The 18,943-nt window shown below is 42.8% G+C and overlaps 1 protein-coding gene across 9 annotated transcripts in view; it reads left to right on the top strand.

Moving 5' to 3' along the window:
* Positions 1-4,556: 4,556 nt before the first annotated feature.
* The window catches only part of LOC137373923 (calcium/calmodulin-dependent protein kinase type II delta chain), a 485,051-nt gene continuing 470,664 nt past the window's right edge, over positions 4,557-18,943 (top strand). For 4 of the 9 annotated variants that reach the window (XM_068039605.1, XM_068039544.1, XM_068039577.1 and 1 more), the window contains exons 1-2: positions 4,557-5,145; positions 5,714-5,808. In XM_068039605.1, the coding sequence (XP_067895706.1) occupies positions 5,081-5,145; positions 5,714-5,808 (160 nt within the window). In that variant the 5' untranslated portion in view covers positions 4,557-5,080. The remainder of the gene's footprint in view (positions 5,146-5,713; positions 5,809-18,943) is intronic. The other 5 variants (XM_068039566.1, XM_068039546.1, XM_068039585.1 and 2 more) reach the window with 2 other exon arrangements.

Here is an 18,943-nt window from a genome sequence, read left to right on the forward strand (position 1 = left end):
ACACAAAGCCTTTTTGCTGCTTTTGTCATTTAAACTAATCTAGAAAACTCACAACTCAAATGATGAGCTCCAAAAAGCTGACACAGTCTTCCAAAAGACTGACAAGGCAAAAAAAGCCTAGAACTGAGGCCTCAAGCATGCAGTTATACTGAAAGTGCAATTGAGAACAGACATCACAAATGGATTGCAGTTATGTCTAATTATCTATGATTTGTACAAAAGAAGATTGTGCAAGATATTTCCTAATTTCTGGTGAAGGACTGTGGACTATTATGGCTATATATCAGGACTCTGTTGCAACATCTGATTGTTAGATTGTTTTAAGACTTTGGGTTGAATTTTATCGAGGGCTTCGGGACCCTGACCACAGAACCAAATGGGGGGCCCGAGGCCTGACTTGGTGGCAGTGAGACCGGCAGCATAATCTACAGGACAGCGGGCGGACTCTTGATGCCGCCGGCCCAATCGAAGGGCTGGCAGCTCTGGAGCCTCGGCAGTTCCACAGGGAGAGGTGGGTGCTGCTGAAGCAAGTTGCAGACCGTGCTCAAAGACGTCGATCTAAATTTTAAAATTATGAGGGGCAAAGCCATTCGGCCCCTTTGAGCTGGGGAAGGGTGGAACCACCCTGCCACAGGGAGGCTGTCTCCACTGAGCTGGCTGTCCACACAGGGTGTGGGGGAGGCTCCACCAGTGGCAAAATGCCAACAAGCCTGCAAAATTGTCCCTAATTGGGGCCATAAACATCTTAACATTTGCCTGCCTCTGTAGCGTGGCAGCCAATCCTCTTCGCATCCTGCACTGGGAAATTTGCCTGGTGGTGGGATTTCATTGGGGATCTGTCTCGACACAACTCCCCACTTTTTCCCAGCCCCCCTCCACCTCCAAGCCTACCACACGGGGATGGGAACATACAGCCTTTTGTTTCTACAGTTGACACAGTGACATGCAGATAGTCTTCTCCCTCCCTCAACCCCCACTGTGGGCGGCACAGTGGTGCAGTGGTTAGCACCGCAGCCTCACAGCTCCAGTGACCCAGGTTCAATTCTGGGTACTGCCTGTGCGGAGTTTGCAAGTTCTCCCTGTGACTGCGTGGGTTTCCGCCGGGTGCTCTGGTTTCCTCCCACAGCCAAAGACTTGCAGGTTGATAGGTAAATTGGCCATTAAAAATTGCCCCTAGTATAGGTAGGTGGTAGGAGAATGGTGGGGATGTGGTAGGGAATATGGGATTAATGTAGGATTAGTATAAATGGGTGGTTGCTGGTCGGTACAGACTCGGTGTGCCAAAGGGCCTGTTTCAGTGCTGTATCTATAAATAAAAAAAAATAAATCATGGAGAGACTCTTTTTCAGCCTCTTCCTCCCAATTTGCAAAGGTACTCTTGTTCTTCCCCCCTTCATGCTGGTATTTTCTTTGAATCAACATTCTCTACTGCTCTTGACTCCTACTTGATGTTCCTACTGCTTTGCTCCAGACAGTGAACTCCATTCCATGCTATGCAAGGGAATACTTGATCTTGCAAAACAAATCAGCTATCACCCATGCTACGACCAGGTGATGAAGGGGTCTCAGGTTCCCCTTTCACCCCTTCTCTGGTTTGACCGCAACAGGGTTTATTCTTTTAAACACAGTGATTTAGCTCACCACCTCAGTGAGCACTTGCTCCTGTTCCTCAAATATAATTGTAAATGAACCAATCAGATAGGTTTTCTTGAGTTTAAACAAGAAAGATGTAAGTTTATTAACCTTATCACACTCTAAACTGGTTAAAATTACTAAAATATGCAATGCATCCATGCTCACATTCACACGAGAGGCACACACACACACAAATAGATAACAGAGGGGAAAAATGCAGTTGGGAGATTGGAGTAGAGTCCTTAATAAAAATGGAATTTAAATACTGAGTTTCAAAGAACAAAGAACAGTACAGCACAGGAACAGGCCATTCGGCCCTCCAAACCTGCGCCGATCTTGATGCCTGCCTAAACTAAAAGCTTCTGCACTTCCGGGATCCGTATCCCTCTATTCCCATCCTATTCATGTATTTGTCAAGATGCCTCTTAAACGTCTCTATGGTACCTGCTTCCACCACCTCCCCCGGCAACAAGTTCCAAGCACTCACCACCCTCTGTGTAAAGAACTTGCCTCACACATCCCTTCTAAACTTTGCCCCTCTCACTTTAAACCTATGTCCCCTAGTAACTGACTCTTCCACCCTGGGAAAAAGCTTCTGACTAATCACTCTGTCCATGCCGCTTATAACTTTGTAAACCTCTATCATGTCGCCCCTCCACCTCCGTCGTTCCAGTGAAAACAATCCGAGTTTATCCAACCTCTCCTCATAGCTAATGCCCTCCAGACCAGGCAACATCCTGGTCTTAACATTCAGTGTCTTTAGTTGATGCTAAAGTCTTGATATCCTCACTGGGCCATGTGCACAATCTGGGCTTGCTTCTCTGGTTCCGGAAGGCCGAAGAGGGGCTTTATCCATGTCCTCTTTGTTGCTGACTATGAGGATCTGTAGATTTGAGGTTTAGCTGCAGCTGAGGCTTCTCTGGGACTGTTCTGGTGAGAGAGAGAGAGAGAGGTGCTGTTTTCTTCCAGTTACTCTTTCTCAGGCACAATTTGCAAACTCTCAGAGTTACACAGGCAGTCATGTCATGTGACCACCTGTGTCTGAAACAGCACTTTCTAGAATGATCTTTGAAATTCAAGATTGTTCAGACATACTTGGTGGGGGGGGGGGGGGGGTGCTCTTTCAAAGTCAATGGGTGTTGATGTTTTTTGATTTAATCAGACAGCACCCCATTGTTCCGGCTAGACTGGGTCATCACCTCTATCTCCAGTCGGCCTTTGGCTTTTCATGTGTAAATTCATGCGTGGCCATCATTAACTGCACTGCTCTGCTTTTTAACAGTTATTCGTAATAGTGTCCAGTAAAAGTCTCAGGCAAAGTTCCATGTGACGAAATTAATATTTTCTTGTGGCATGTGGGGTTTCCGTTACACCCAACATTATCTGCATTAGCTAGAAGCTGCCAATGCTTGTGAGGGGTGTGATGCAGGGTCATTACAGCTAAGTACCTTTCAAGTGTTAGTCGGGAAACACAGCAGCTAAATTTGAGCACAGAAACAGCAAATAAAAACAGAAAGTGCTGGAAATACATACCAGGTCTGGCAGCATCTGTGGAGAGGGAAGAAAGGTCACAGACCCAAACATTAACTCTGTTTCTCTCTCCAGACATGCTGTGCATTTTCAACACTTTCTGTTTTTACTTCCGATTTCCAACATCCACAGTATTTTGCCTATAAACAGCAATTAGATAATCTGTTTTGGTGACATTGGTTGCGGGATAAATATTTGCCAGGATACTGAGAGAACCCACCTAATCTCCTTCGACATAGTGTCATTTGACCTTTTGCCTGAGAGGGCAGACAAGGGCCTCGGTTTAATGTCTCATCTGAAAGACAACACCTGAGATAGTGGAGCATTTCCTCAGTGCTGCTCTGGACCATCAGCTTAGATTTTGAGCTCAAGTCATTGGAGTGGGACATGAATCTACAACCTTCTGACACAAAGGCATGTGTACGACCAGCTGAGCTGCAGCTGACCCCTTAATGCTCCCTCCAAGCTGGAGAGAAGATTTGACGCGCCACTCTTCTTTTTGATATCTTCAAAAGTAGACAAATGGACTTGAAATCCGAAACATTGACTAACCACATAAAGCATTCAGCGTGTATAATTAGTTACCTCACGTTGTACGATGTTAGCACCCGTCTACATGATTTTTGATACCCACTGCAGTATTCCCCTTGTTCACTTTTCATAATACTGATAGAACTATAAAAGAAAATAAAAACATGTTCAATCGAAACAGCAAAAAGTGGGATATATACTCAAAGATAGCTCCGGCCAAAATACCAGCTGCTGCACTAAAAAAAACCCAAGACTGCAGCAGGGGTGACCAATAACGGCGATGGAGCAGGCGTTTAGGCGAAGCGGCGACACAGCCCATCGCCCAGTGTGGATACACACTGTCTCAAATTGCCGGCTGCTCAATGAGGTGAGTCGGAGCCTGACAAACACAAACTGAGCTGGTTGGCCTGGGCTGGCCGCTGATCTCAGCTCAGCGGGAAAGTTTCTCTTTGGCAAGCGGAAGCTACAAAAAACTGTCGACAGCAATAAATAAAAACATACTTTTTAACGTGTCGGTGCCATCCTATGAAAAAATGATAAAATATTATGTTGATTGACCGGTGGGAGAGCAGTAACCCTACAACATTAGCTTACTTAGATTGCTGAGCCATCCAAAATTACAATGTTTTCCCAAAACCTGAACCAAGAAAGGGCATCGCTTTAACATTTCGAATTAAAGAATGCAGTTTCAACAGAGCTTTCGGCATAAGCCTTTAAATATATTTTTATTCATGAATGTTTTTCTTTTTAAATGTAAAATCTAAGTTTTTGCCCTGGTTGGTATTTGACGTCAGCTCTCCCCTCCCCCAGCCCTTTGCAGCCACTAATAATCCGGTCTGGTTGTTTTTGTCAAATCTATCGCGAGATGTGGAGAGAGTCCGGAGCTGGGTTTTATTTTCTCATTTCCCTGTAGTGATAGGGCTCAGGAGGTTCATGAATAGAGATAGGGAGCTGCTGATAGTCTCTATCTGAGGGGGAGATAGAGAGAGGGAGCGGGAAGGTCAGGGAGGAGAGACACTGTTTGACTGGTGCAGGTTGCAACATCCTGTTATCAGGAGAGGGAGGGAGAGCTAGTCTGAAGTGACAGGGACGCTAAGGGAAACTGCTTTTGGTTTCAGTGACACACACACACGACTGACTGCGTCCCACATAGCAGCTCCGACACCCGCCCGGGACAAGGACTGCAGGACAAGCAGCAGTTCGAATCTCCCCCGGCTCTGCCACAGACACCTAGGTTCAGGGAGAAGACGAGCGGCTCTGAGGTGCCCACCTTGAGTCACCGAGCCAGGTTTTGTCCCCAGCCAGGTTACTGTCCAAGAGAGGGGAAATAGGCGAGCAGCGCTTTAAACACCGGAGACAGCAGCAACCGTCGCCCGTCCTCACCATGGCTTCGACTACAACGTGTACCAGGTTCACGGACGAATACCAGCTCTTCGAGGAACTTGGAAAGTACGGCGGCAAATCTGTCATCCGGCTGATTTAAAAAAAATTATTTAGTTGCATTTCCAATCTATTTTCTTTACTTGCGTTAAGTATTAGTATTCTAGCAGAGGTTCGCGTTAATGCTTTCATATAGAGCAGTCTTATTATGCATGGTTATGCTTTCTTAAATGTAATTGTGAATGTCTCGGCATGTTATAGGATAATACCTACATATTCAAGGCATCAACTGCAGCAAAATGTATGGTCTAGTTTGATCACCTTTTGTAGCCGGTTTCGTTTGTTTTTTTTTGGGCGGGGGGGGGGGAGTGTTTCAAATATGTATTCATTAGAATTCTGCTTTATGCATTGAAAATCCTGACTTTATTTCTGTTGAGAAAACCTCTGAAATGTTTTGGAAAATATAATTTTAATATTTCGCGCTTATTTATTTTGTTATTTTTGTTCATTTTATGTGTGGCTTTGCACTTGTTTGCGCCGCAGCTGGATTGGAAGAGTGCTGTAATGTGAGGGTTAGTTGTCTACCTGTGTTGTTTGAACGATATATATCTGTATATATGTGATCGATTGCTTTCAGGGGAGCATTTTCGGTGGTGAGGCGATGCATGAAAATCTCGACAGGACAGGAGTACGCTGCCAAAATCATCAACACCAAAAAATTGTCTGCCAGGGGTAGGTGTATTAAAAATACATATTTCGCATCACACCATTATTAATAATTTGGATGCATTGCAGGAATATTCAGCGTGCAACAGTCAAAATGTCTCGTGGAATGAATAGCTGGAACACGTTTTAAAATGTAAAATTGTTATAATCCTTTATAAATTGCCATCATTTCAAGGGGTTCGCACTTCTGGATCATGCGGAAATTGTGTGAGCAATATTTTCTACAGATTTAGTTGTGAAAATGCAGTGTAGGTTGAAATCATCTAAGGGGGGGTGGTGGCACTGATGTAAGTAACGTTGGCTTCATGAAATTCTCGAACGGCAAACCTAGTTGTGCGAGTTAGATCGAGTTTGTGCTTGCATATTTACATTTACTATGTTTGGTGTTGGGAAGCATTCCAAACAATTTGTAAACGCCCTTTTTCGGACCTAGTTGTAAACCAGTCGGTGGAGTTTGCTTTTACAGGTAAATGCAGAGCTTCAGTGGCATCAGTTAATGTGAAGCAATTGGTTTATGTCTATTATGTACGAATTAACACGTTCCCAAGTATGATGTATATTTAATGTGTTCTGAAAGTTTGTGTGTGCAAGGCAATCTGATGGCCTTTAATGCCATTCAAAGGATGAATCATGGATGCCTGTGGTGTGTTCCATTTTTGTGGAGTTTTCCTTATCTTCCTCTAACCCCCAGCTTTCTAATATTGTTTTCCTTCTTTAATTATTTGGCTCTGTTTGGCTGACAGCAATTATGGTTCTGCAGGTCCAGTCAGTTCCAGTAGCCAAGCAAGTGCTGCCGAAACTTAGTGCAGATCTTAGATCCGTTTAGATTAACGTGGTTTATAGCCATGGATGGAACATTCACTCTGTCAGACTCTGAATCCTTACACTGGTTCACCCTTCTTTCTGAAGTAAGATGTGTGACGGGAACTACAAGCTATGAAGCTTACCTATGACTTACACTGTGCTTGAACTTCAACCACTAGAGTTGCAGGAAGATGTTAGGTTAAAACTAAGTTTCTGTCAAGCATATGGAAGCTAAGTGCCTATATTTAATTAGAAGATCTATTCATGTGAGGTAGCTTGATTCTTTATCACTGCTTCTGTCATCTTTGATATTGCTTAAGCTAGTGTGTGGAATTATAGCACTAAGTCATTGAGGCCTAGTTCCAAGAACCTGCTGCTGTAGAAGTGCACAGTGGGATATGAGAGAATCATTGGCAAAATGTCATTTATCCATGTACCAACCTTGAAGATACTGTAAGCATCTGTATCCTATTGAAGACCTACCACTTCATAAAGTGTGGAAACTGTTTGAAATTTGTCAATTCTCTTAAATGTGGGGATGTATTTTTCAAACTAAGTAAATTCAATTGTCTGGCAAATTGAATTAGTGCATTAGTATAAATGCATCATTGGAATTTTTAAATCAGTGAATCCCATAAGTCACAAACACATGGAGGTTCAAGTATGTGTCATAATCCTCTGCACGAATGAAGAAACAATCCATTGTATTGACCTATTTTAAATTGATCCTGGAAGAAATCTTGGTTTGGATCATTAAATGATAATTAATGACCAGTATGGTAACTACTTCAATCCTGCTAATTCTAAAGTTCAGAAATATGATCATCATTAGTGTTACGACCCAGTGAGAAAGGTGTCTAGGGGTCCCTCTCAGCCTTCACCTGGTCTTACTGTAACAGAGTTTAATATTAGACAGTGTTTTTAGCTCCCCCTTGGTGAATCCGTGTTCACTGCTTTCCAATTATAAGGCAAAGAAACAAGCACAAACAGGTTTTCTTAGGTTTAAAGAAGAAAAGTTGAAATTTATTAAACTTAAACTCTAATTCGTTTGACACCTACGGATACACAATGCGTCCATGCTAGCATGCATGCGCGATACACACATTCAAATAGAGACAGAAAAGAGCAGAAGAAAAATATAGTGGAAAAGTCTGATGCAATATCTGAAGAGTTTTTGTTATGGTTCTTCGAGCTCACTGTAGAGTCCTTGATTGTAGGTAGATCTTGCTTTTCATTGAGGCCCAGTATTCTTCTTAAACCTTGTTTGCTGAGGAGACTTTTCTCTCTTGAAGTTTATGTGTCTTCAGTGGATTCAGAGGCTTGTGAGAAAGAGATGGGAGCAGACAAAAAAGGTCTTATCAGTCCAGGAGCAAACAGTCTTTCTTAGCCCAAACTCTCTCTGGCTAGTCGAACCAGTCCTAGATTGTATCACCTTAGCAGTCTCTGGAATGCTCCTCTTACACACAATACCTGGCAATCAAGGTCCATTGTGGGTTGAATGTGTCAGGGAATGGTCCTTTGGCCTTACATGCATTGTCTGTTAAGATGCAAATGTCTTTTCCAGCCACAGCTGATCTGTTTAACAAGTCATTTCCTTGCTCCAGCAACAGTTTAAAATTAATGTTCATGACAAAATTAATGTGCCTCATTCTTGGCAGGTGGGGGCCTAGCATGACGATTAGCAACTGAGATGCTTATATTACAAGTCATAATATATTGCTTTCCTTTTTACCTAATTCCTAAACTAATTAGGAAGATCCTTTCAAACCAGAGAAAGGGCATGAAGAATATGATGCTATTAACCAATAATGTATGCAATCAATAACGTGTCACAGCAGAGAGAACTTTTAATAGGCATTCATGAGTTGCGATCAGCCTTGTGTACTCCATCTTATTTTACACTTTGGTTAGGCTGAAAGGCACAGTATTTTGTTGCATTGTGTAATGGCATGGTAGGAAGGTAGTTGTTCACTTTATAGTGAGGAGTTATTTAGTTTAAAAGTATCAAACCACAAAGTTACATTTTGTAAACAGTTGGGCTGAGGCGGCTTTGCTGATCACTGCTGAATTCATTTGTGACTTCTGGCTTTTTACAAAAAGTCAATTCCAAAATATTCTGTAAGTCAGTTACAATGCTAAATTGAACTTTTATTACACTTGGAAAATAAATACAATAACCTAGTATTTACTCATGAATTTTGAAAATAAAACTATCTGATAAATTGTTTCACTATTAAGTAATTACAGTATTTGTTTTCATCATGCCCATTATTTTTGAGCTGGTTGGGTAACTGTTTCAGTTCTTAAGTTGGAGAGCTATATTCAAGTTGCTTCTGTAGTTGAAACTGCAATTAAAAATTTATAACTCTTTTGGGCATGTTTGTTCAACCGAAGTGGCTGTTTGTAAATGCTATGTAGTGTTGATTGAGAGTATTTAATTAGAATAGTTAAAGCAGTTTATTGTTTCAGTGATTCACAGTAACTAACTTTTGAGAGAGTATTCATTTATTAGTGTTACCTACAGTAAAATTATAGCTATTGTAACATGTGAAAAGAGAGACTCCAATTCACCTATTGTAGCTGTATAGTTTCAGCATTAAATTCCAGTTTTGGATCCCAGTTTCTATGTTTCCGGTGCTGGGATCCAGGGTTGTATCCTAGCTTTAACAGGCTGAATTTTTTTCTCCATTCCAATGAGCCTCATTTGGGGTAACTAGACAGTGCATATCCTAGTAAGAATGGGAGAGCGGAAAATTAGCCGATGACCTCTTGCATCCTGGAGAAACCTCCTATGTAGGTCTGTATTGACAATACCCAAAGAGAAGTTGGCAATCAAGGCCATACTGTTTTGGATGGAGATGAGGATATAATCGGGACAAAATTCATGAAATAGAACTGATCTATGGCAGATGAGAGGATTGCCTATTGAGAACACGCAGAAGTGAGTTGTTTAGTCTGCATTCATACCCAGTCGAAATATAGTTTACCATCTTTGATCAAGGAATGAGGGATCATTGCACCGTAATTAGTTAACATAGGCATTTTCTAGCATCTTTATATCCTCAGAATGCCGTACCAACTGGTAACCATGGCTGCAGTTCAAAAGTAATGTAAGCAAATGCAGCAGACAATTTGCATACAGCAAGGCTGCATTAAAGATGAATGAATGAGAAGGTATTTTTTTTTCTGCTGGACCTTTGACCCAGGCAGCAGGAGAACTCATAACGTCTCATCTGCAGGATGGTACGTCCAGCACCTCGGTGTCATCCTAGATTATAGAAACTGGGAGCAGGAGTAGGCCATTCGGCCCTTCGAGCCTATTCCACCATTCATTATGATCATGGCTGATCATCCAACTCAGTAATCTGTTCCTGCTTTCTCCCCATATCCTTTGATCCCTTTCGCCCCATTATGTGCTTAAGACCTTTAGTCGGGCTGGAGTGCACGACATATATCAATGGTTTGTTGAGTGGGTGGAAAGCTGGAAAATGGAATTCAATCCGGAGATGTATGAGGTAATGCATTTGGGGATGGCAAACAAAGCAAGAGAGTACACAATAAACAGAAGGATATTGAGAGGGATAGAAGAAGTGAGAGACCTTGGAGTGCATGTCCACAGATCCCTGAAGGTGGCAGGACAGATAAATAGAGTGGTGAAGAAGGCACATGGAATTCTTTCCTTTTTGTCTGAGGTATAGAACACAAAAGCAGGGATATAATACTGGAATGTATAAAATGCTGATTAGGCCACAGCTGGAGTATTGCATACAGTTCTGGTCAACGCATTACAAGAAGGACATAATTGTTCTGGAGAGAGTAGAGGAGATTTACAAGAATGTTGCCAGGGCTTGAAAGTTGCAGCTATGAGGAAAGATTGGATAGGCTAGGGTTGTTTTCCTTAGAACTGAGGAGGCTGAGGGGTGACTTAATTGAGGTGTACAAAATTATGAGGGGCCTAGATAGAGTAGACAGGAAGGGCCTGTTTCCCCTAGCAGAGAGGTCAATTACCAGAGGGCACAGATTTAAGGTGATTGATAGAAGGGTTAGAGGGGACATGAGGAAAAGCTTCTTCATCAGAGGGTGGTGGGTGTCTGGAATTCGCTGCCCAGATCGGTGGTGGAGGCAGAAACCCTCAACTTATTTCAAAGGCACATGGACATGCACCTGAAGTGCTGTAACCTGCAAGGCTACGGACCAGGTGCTGGAAGGCGGGATTAGATTGTGCGGCTATTTTTTTCAGCTGGTGCAGACATGATGGGCTGAATGGCCTATTTCTGTGCCGTAACTTTTCTATGGTTCTAACATTCTGATTTTGGAGGCAAGAGTTACATTTTAGCTGTACTGGATTTATTTTTTTTAGATTCCTTGACATTGTTATGACCAGGTGAGAAAGGTGTCTCGGGGTCTTTTACTATCTTCACCTGGTCTTATTGTAACAGGCTTTAATTTTTAAACACACTGTGTTTTGAGCTCCCCCTTGGTAAATCCTTGTTCACCACTTTTCAATTATAAGGCAAAGAAATGAGCATAAACTGGCTTTCTTCGGTTTAAAGAAGAAAAGTGAAATTTATTAAAACTTATACTCTAAGTTAACGCCTACGGATACACGCCGTGCCCCATGCTAGCATGCACGCACGATATGCACATGCAAATGGAGACAGAAAAGAGCAGGAGAAAAATAACTGGAGAGGTTTGAGGCAATATCAGAAGAGTTGCGTGTTACTGTGCTTCGAGTTCACTGTAGTCCTTTTGTAGGTAGTTCTTGCTTTTCGTTGGGGCCCAGTATTCTTCTTAAACTTTGTTCACTACAGAAGACTTTTTTCTCTTGGGGTTCCTGTGTCTTCAATGGGTCTTCAGTTCCGTGAGAAAGGGATGAGAGCAGACAGGAGAGAGATGTTCTCAGTCCAGGAGCATAGAGCTTTCTGAGTTTTAAAACTCTGTGGCAAGTCCAAATTCAAAAAGCTTTAACTGCCAGTTAGTCATGTGACTAAACTGGTCTGACCAGGTCTTCTGTGTGTTGGGGAAGCAGGGACTGGTTCCTTTGTTCCAACACTGTCTGCCAGTATGCAAAAAAAAAAGGTCTTTCCGGCGAGGGGCCTGGCAATTCCTTGTGATAGCCCTCTTTTCTTTCCAGCAGGATTTTTAAGTTGCAATGTTCATGTGGCAAAATAATGTGTGCCTCATTCTTGGCAGATGGGGGCCTGCATGGCAACATCTTGAGCACAATTTTTTACTCTGTGGTTAGAGTTACCAGCAGCAACCTTTATTTATTTATTTAGAGATACAGCACTGAAACAGGCCCTTTGGCCCACCGAGTCTGTGCCGACCAACAACCACCCATTTATACTAATCCTACATTAATCCCATATTCCCTACCACATCCCCTCCATTCTCCTACCACCTACCTACAGTAGGGGCAATTTACAAATCAACCTGCAAGTCTTTGGCTGTGGGAGGAAACCGGAGCACCCGGCGGAAACCCACACGGTCACAGGGAGAACTTGCAAACTCCGCACAGGCAGTACCCAGAACTGAACCTGGGTCACTGGAGCTGTGAGGCTGCCGTGCTAACCACTGCGCCACTGTGCCGTCCCAATTAATTGTTAAAATTGTTAATTAATAAGGTAACTCCCACATTTCCCCCCACCTACCGCCCCCCCCCCCCGCCAACTGTGTATCAGAATGATGGCTTTCTGTCATAGTTCTGTCTCCTTCCCTTCCACCTTCCTTCTAGACCTACAATCCTCTGAGATCTCAGAGCTCCTTCAACTCTGACAACTTGTACATCACTGATTTTCATTACTCCACCATTGGCAGCTGTGCCTCATTTCTGGAATTCTCTTTCAAAACCTCTCTGCCTCTTTACCACCTTCCCATGTAGACACTCCTATAAACCTACTTCTTTGACAAAGCTTTTGGTCACATCTCCTTATAACTCCTTATATTGCTTGCCGTCACATTTATTTCACAGGAACATCTCTGTGAAGTGCCTTGGTATGACTTACTATTTGTAAAGCACTCTGTAAAAGTAAGTTGTTGTTTTTCATGTCTCCCCATGTCCTGTTTCTCTCCATCTTCATTTATCACTTCACTTTTCATACCCTTGTAATGCTACTCAACCACATGATCTCTTTACTGCTCCTTTCTCCGCCACACCCCCAAGCCGAGAATCCTGCAACAGCTGTCCTATATTACCATAGGCTTTTGCAAAAAGGAAGACGCAAAATTTGCTGCATTACTAAAGAAATATTGTTGTAGTTGTTGTAATCAAGACTAGCAATCTTCAATTTCCTTGAAAATATGCATATCAACACAAGATGAATATGAAAATAATACACGCATTCCCATTCTCTGTAATAGAAACACTGGGGGAAATTTTAATCGGGGTAAGTGCAGGTTGTGGGGGGTGAAATCCTGGAAAAATGCAAATACATTGGGAAGCTGGCTCCTGCCTGCTGATCTCCGCACTTGACCCTAGTGCGTAAGGCTGTGTGTGTAACCCCTTTGAAGAGGTGGGTTGTCAGTCAGGGAGGGAGGCAGTGGTGGTGTGGTAATGACGCTGGACTAGTAATCCAGAGGCCCAGGCTAATGCTATAGGGACATGAGTTTGAATCCCACTATGGCAGATGGTGAAATTTGAATTCAATTAATAAATATGGAATTAAAAGTTCATCTAATGGTGAGCATGAAACCATTGTCGATTTGTTGTAAAACAAAACCCATCTGGTCCACTAATGTTGTTTAGGGAAGGAAATCTGCCATCCTTACCTGGTCTGGCCTACATGTGACTCCAGACCCACAGCAATGTGGTTGACTCTCAACTGCCTCTGCAATGGCCTAGCAAGCCGCTCAGTTCAAGGGCAATTAGGGATGGGCAACAAATGCTGGCCTAGCCAGCGATGCCCACATCCCATGAACAAATAAAAAAATTAATCGTTCAATTACAGTGATATTGGCAGGTTTTGCAATTTCATTTTGCTTCCATGGGTTTCCCAGGCTTTCTGGAACTTGCCAGTGAAAATAAGGCAAAAACACAACAGCCATTGAGAGGAATGCAGACATGATGAGGAAATATGCCAATATGGAAGACTTGCCTTTATATAGCGCCTTTCACGACCACCGAATTTCTCAGTGCTTTACAGCCAGTTAAGTACTTTTGAAGTGTAGTCACTGTTATAGGAAATGTGGCAGCCAATTCACACACAAGAAGCTCCCACAAACTGCAAAGTGAAAATAACTGGATAATCTGTTTTTAATAATGTTGATTGAGGGATAAATATTGGCCAGGACGCGGGGGATAACTCCCCGGCTCTTCAAAATAATGCCGTGGGGTCTTTTATATCCACCTGAGAGGACCTTGGTTTAATATCTCATCCGAAAGATGGCATCTCTGACAGTACTTTCTCAGTACTGCACAGGAGTGTCAGCCTTGATTTTTGTGCTTAAGTCCTCTGACTCTGAGGCAAGAGTGTTACCAACTGAGCCACAACTAACAACTACTCACAGCTCATTTCTTACCTGCTTCTGTGAAGGTGTTTGTTTGCAGTACTTACATTCAGAGGTTGCATTATACACTTTGAAGCTATGATCTGCATTTCGGAGATCTGATCTATCACAGCAGCATAGATTCTACTTATGCTGTGTTACTTTGGGCCTCAGATGAGGACTAAGATATGCACCGGCAGGAGGGAGGTAGGACCTGAACCAGCAACAACTTGCTATTCACAGGCCTGCAGCTGCTCGAGAGAGAGAGATCAGCAGAGGCGCAGTACACAGGTAAAGGATACGCTTCCTCGATATGTCAGAACACTAGTGACTGATGAGGCTCCTGGTGTTGTCAGCTGATGGCAGCCTGCTGGAAGAAGACCTGGTGGCCACGCTTTACCAGTGACTGTCAAAGTCACCACCATGGATCCTTGCTGGGCTCTACCAGAGACATTTGCAGGATCTTGCAGTTGGTTACATACAAATGCATAATTCAGATGACTGCTATTTGCTAGGGCTTGCAATTATGTCATTTTTCCTCTGATGATGCCAGTCAAAAAGGGTTGGTGCTCAGGTTTGCAGCTGCGGCATGTTGCAATTAAGGCATCTGTAGATCACCCAGGAGTGATTGTCAACTTCAGGGACTTGCACTGCAGATCTTTATGCAAGCGTGCACAAGATTCCCAGGCAGCTGTCGTGGATGCTTTCGTCCTGCAGCAGTCCTTCCTCCCTGATTTCTTTGCACCTTGAAGCAGACTTGGCTTGCTGGCGGCTCGGAGGCGGGGCACTCACTTAAAACATGGTTGATCACATCTCTCAGGAACCTGAGGAATGAAGCCACAGCAGCGATACTTTGAGTACCATATGACCACGGAGACATAATCGCAAAAACCTGTGACATCATGCTGTTCATGATTGAGACGGACTCCTCTAATCTCTCTGCAGTGGTGCACAGTTTGGCTGGAACACTTGCCAGTGCATCACACATCCTCTGCTGCTCAAGAAATATCCTGTTCATTGGCTCCTGAGGTACAGCATCTGTGTCCAGCTGAGCAGAATCCTGCGCCCTCTGATGTGGACACACTGCTACTGTCCCTGTCTTCACCATCTGCTCTTGTTCAATTGTGATGCGTTTTCACCCAGTGACTCTGTCATAACTATCTGCTTTACTGCTCCCACCAAAGTGTGAGTATCTGAGCTGGTGCATATGCTGCATCAGTCCTGTGACAGTGAATCCTCAGACTGAGTGACCTCCTTTCTCTAAGGAGTCAGCAGCAGCAGTGACCTGACCTGTGAGAGATGAGACATGAATGAGTACTGTCAAGCTAAAAATGTTTGAAGTTATCATTATGCACATGATCAAATTTTGCCTACTCTTGACATCAAGTCAACATGACTGAGTATTCTATGCCATGTGGCTAACTTGTAGTTAATTCTGTCATCAGGTAGCTGAAGTCCTCCCTCCCCGATGGCCATGCATGCTGAACCTCTGTTGATCTCCAGCGCTGCCGTCTATGCAGCTGTTCGTAGCAAGATGGCTGGAGGCCCACCCTCTGGTTTTCTGTCTCTCACTCAAGTTTTGTACTCTCTACTACAAGGAGGGAAAGAAGAGACCTATGAGTGAGAGTAATGGCATGTGTTGAACAGCTGGATAGAGAGCTTTTGTTGAGGGTGACATTGCATAAGGATGAAGGCAAGTGTTTTGGCGGATGGTCAGATTGAGATGTGAGGAAGTGCATAGGTGGAGAGGGATGAATGTACCTGCAAGCTGAGTTGGTGTGAGAAGCTGAAATAGGCTTGAGAAGGTAGCGTCAGGGAGTTAGGATGATACACACGACAGGATGTAGGCGAATGCGGCATCTTCCTTGCCCAGCTTAAGCCATTAAACTGTTGCATTGAATTCAGAAGCGTAGCACCACGCTACTGCTGCTCATTTAGTGTCCCCTCCAATCAAGCCTTCTTGGAATCCCTAGCCAGCTTCTTCCTGTTGCTAAGAAACCATATCATTTCGGCTCTCAGCCTCTAGCAGCACATCCAGAGGTGTCGCTAAAGTGGGGAAAATCTTTTGACTTTCTACCTTCCGTAGTAACCCTTTTCCTCTATTCCCACCTCCAACTGTTCAACGTGTGTATTTGGAGTGTCTCTTTAAATAGTGGAGTTGAAATTGCATCATGCGGGTTCTCATCGCACTTGCTGACGCTAATTGGCCAAGCAACACAAATTATATATTAATGCAGTTGCTGCATTAAAAAGCCACTGATAGGCACACTTAACGTACTTCCGGGTTTCCTACACGTTCTTGGTGCCCATCCCCTAGCTATTCTCAGCAGGTCAGCAGCTGTCTGGATTAAAATCCAGGCCATAGCTTGACTTACTTAATCGTCACAAATTACTAGTTCTGATTATATTGTACATAATGTCATGAAATATTAGATTCCAGCTCTGCATGAGCAATGCCATGGGAGATTTGTTCTCTAAAGGGTACATCTATCACACATTTCCTGTTCGTCATATTCAGCTTTTTGTTACACTTCAAAGAGCAGAATAAAGAGATTCTGTAGGAAAACACAAAACTGGAGCCAGAATATCTCCAACTTCATAATTGGCGTCTGTATGAATTTGGTGTTTATTTAACAATTGAATGTTGTATCTACAAGAGGCTATATAACCACAGTTCAGTATTTTACATGGTGTAATGATCCTCTACTTGCAATTGTGCATCTTCTGACTTGCCACGAGCAGTCATGGGAGATTTGCTACTATTATAAAAGCTTTATGTTTGCACACAGTTACAATGTAACACAGTTACAATGCACACATCTTACAATGCCACACCATGTATAATGCGGACTTTTGTTTGCTTTTAATCCTATACTTTTTTTAAAAAAAAAGCATATGTACAGATAAACTGAGTGGAAAATACAAGGGCAGCAATATAAGTGTACTTTTAAAGATAATCCTGCAAACAAAGTCTGAACAAAGAACAAATAACAGTACAGCACAGGAACAGGCCATTCGGCCCTCCAAGCCTGCGCCGATCTTGATGCCTGCCTAAACTAAAACCTTCTGCACTTCCGGGGACCATATCCCTCTATTCCCATCCTATTCATGTATTTGTCAAGATGCCTCTTAAACGACGCTATCTGCATTCTCATCTCCCAGCAATTAATATTTGAACTCATCCAGAGTTTACTTAATATCATTGAACTTTAAAACCCTAAAAAGACACATCTACAGCTTGACCAGCAGGATGTTTTAGATATTTTTATCATTATAAAACAATGCCACCTGACTTACTGTAACACCACGGGAGATCTTAATAAATTGTTTAAGATGAACATGTTATTTTTCCACAAGAATTGAGAGTGTTTAAGGAAAGCCACTCACTCCTCCCCTGCTCACCAACATGTTCAACTGTTAAGAATATATGGAATATTAAACCTGTACCTAATATACACTTCTTTATGAATGGCTTCAGAAGCATATGAAAGGCTCACTTATTTTGCTGTTTGAAATGAATGCTGAATTTTAATGACACAATTTGAATTAAAAAGAAACCTATTCACCGAACAAAGGATGAAGAGATGAATTGTAATTTTTTTTTTCTTGCCAATTTCTTCCCACTTACCTGGGAGACTGTGATAGAGGAACCAACTGCCCCGGTGCCTTGCACAGCTTGCCATTGCTAGTGTTAGCACAAACCAGGCATCAAAATGTGAACCTTGCTGCTTTTATATTGTTCTGGTAGGAGCACAGTTGTTTCTGGCACCAAGTTTGAAAAATGGCTGCTAATATCTGCAACATAACCTTCACAAAGAGTGCATTGAATTCAGTGATGGATACTGTGTCTGGTGTGAATTTGCAGAGGTCTTTATTCTATGTGTCAGAAGATATTTAGAAAACTTGTGAAGTATTATCGCTGCAATCATACAAAAGATATAATTTTTTTTATTTCTTGTGATCTCGTCACTGGTTATTTCAGAACTAGGTGATGGGAACCTGGTTTGGTAAAATTCTCCAGAAGCAGACGGAAAGTACTTGCGTATTTTTTTTTCTTCCAAACAGTATCCTCCCATTGTATAAAAAGACACATCTTGACATAAAATATTCGTGACTTCGTAATCAAGAGTTCTCCTACTTCCAGAGATGTCCTAATGCTAGGCGATGTCACTAACAGGATGGTGAGGCACTTCAGAGCAATTGAACTGACAACAACAGCAAACTGGTCTGAATGATGATCTGGAGCTGTGTGACACCAGGAAAATTTGCTATCTAGTGAATATGCTGTAAACTTGGCCAGTAACATGTTCTTCTCGGGTCTAGCATCTCCAGATATTTGACTAATTTGGTACAAATTGCATCCCTAATCAATCATTGGACTTCTCCATGATACATGGGGTTCATTTCAGTGTGTAGCATCACTGGAGCAGCCGAACAGAGAAAACCCAGTGTAGCAATTTTCAAGTGAATATTTGAAACTTAATGTTATCATAAGATATATTTTGCAGTGATTTTCAAGAAAATTTGTATCACTGCATTTTGGTATATTAGATAAGTAGTTTACCTTGCAAGTCACAGAAAACACCAGATACTGTTAGCAATGGGTGGGAAAGTTAAGGCGGAGAAACCCAGCCTTTTTATTTCCCTTCCTCTTTTGGCCCCTCTGTTCTACGCAATCTGTAACTATGCCTGAGCGGCAGTTGTGTGTATGTGACTCACTTGTATGCTTATGCTGCTGTTGATTCAGCCCGAAGGATGTGCTACAGTGGCTTGTTAAAGGTCTGCCCCCTCTTCCTCCCTCCCTCTTTTCTCTCTCTCTCTCTCTCTCTCTCTCTCTCTCTCTCTCTCTCCA

Source organism: Heterodontus francisci, chromosome 1, assembly GCF_036365525.1.
Source record: "Heterodontus francisci isolate sHetFra1 chromosome 1, sHetFra1.hap1, whole genome shotgun sequence".
Lineage (NCBI taxonomy): Eukaryota > Metazoa > Chordata > Chondrichthyes > Heterodontiformes > Heterodontidae > Heterodontus > Heterodontus francisci.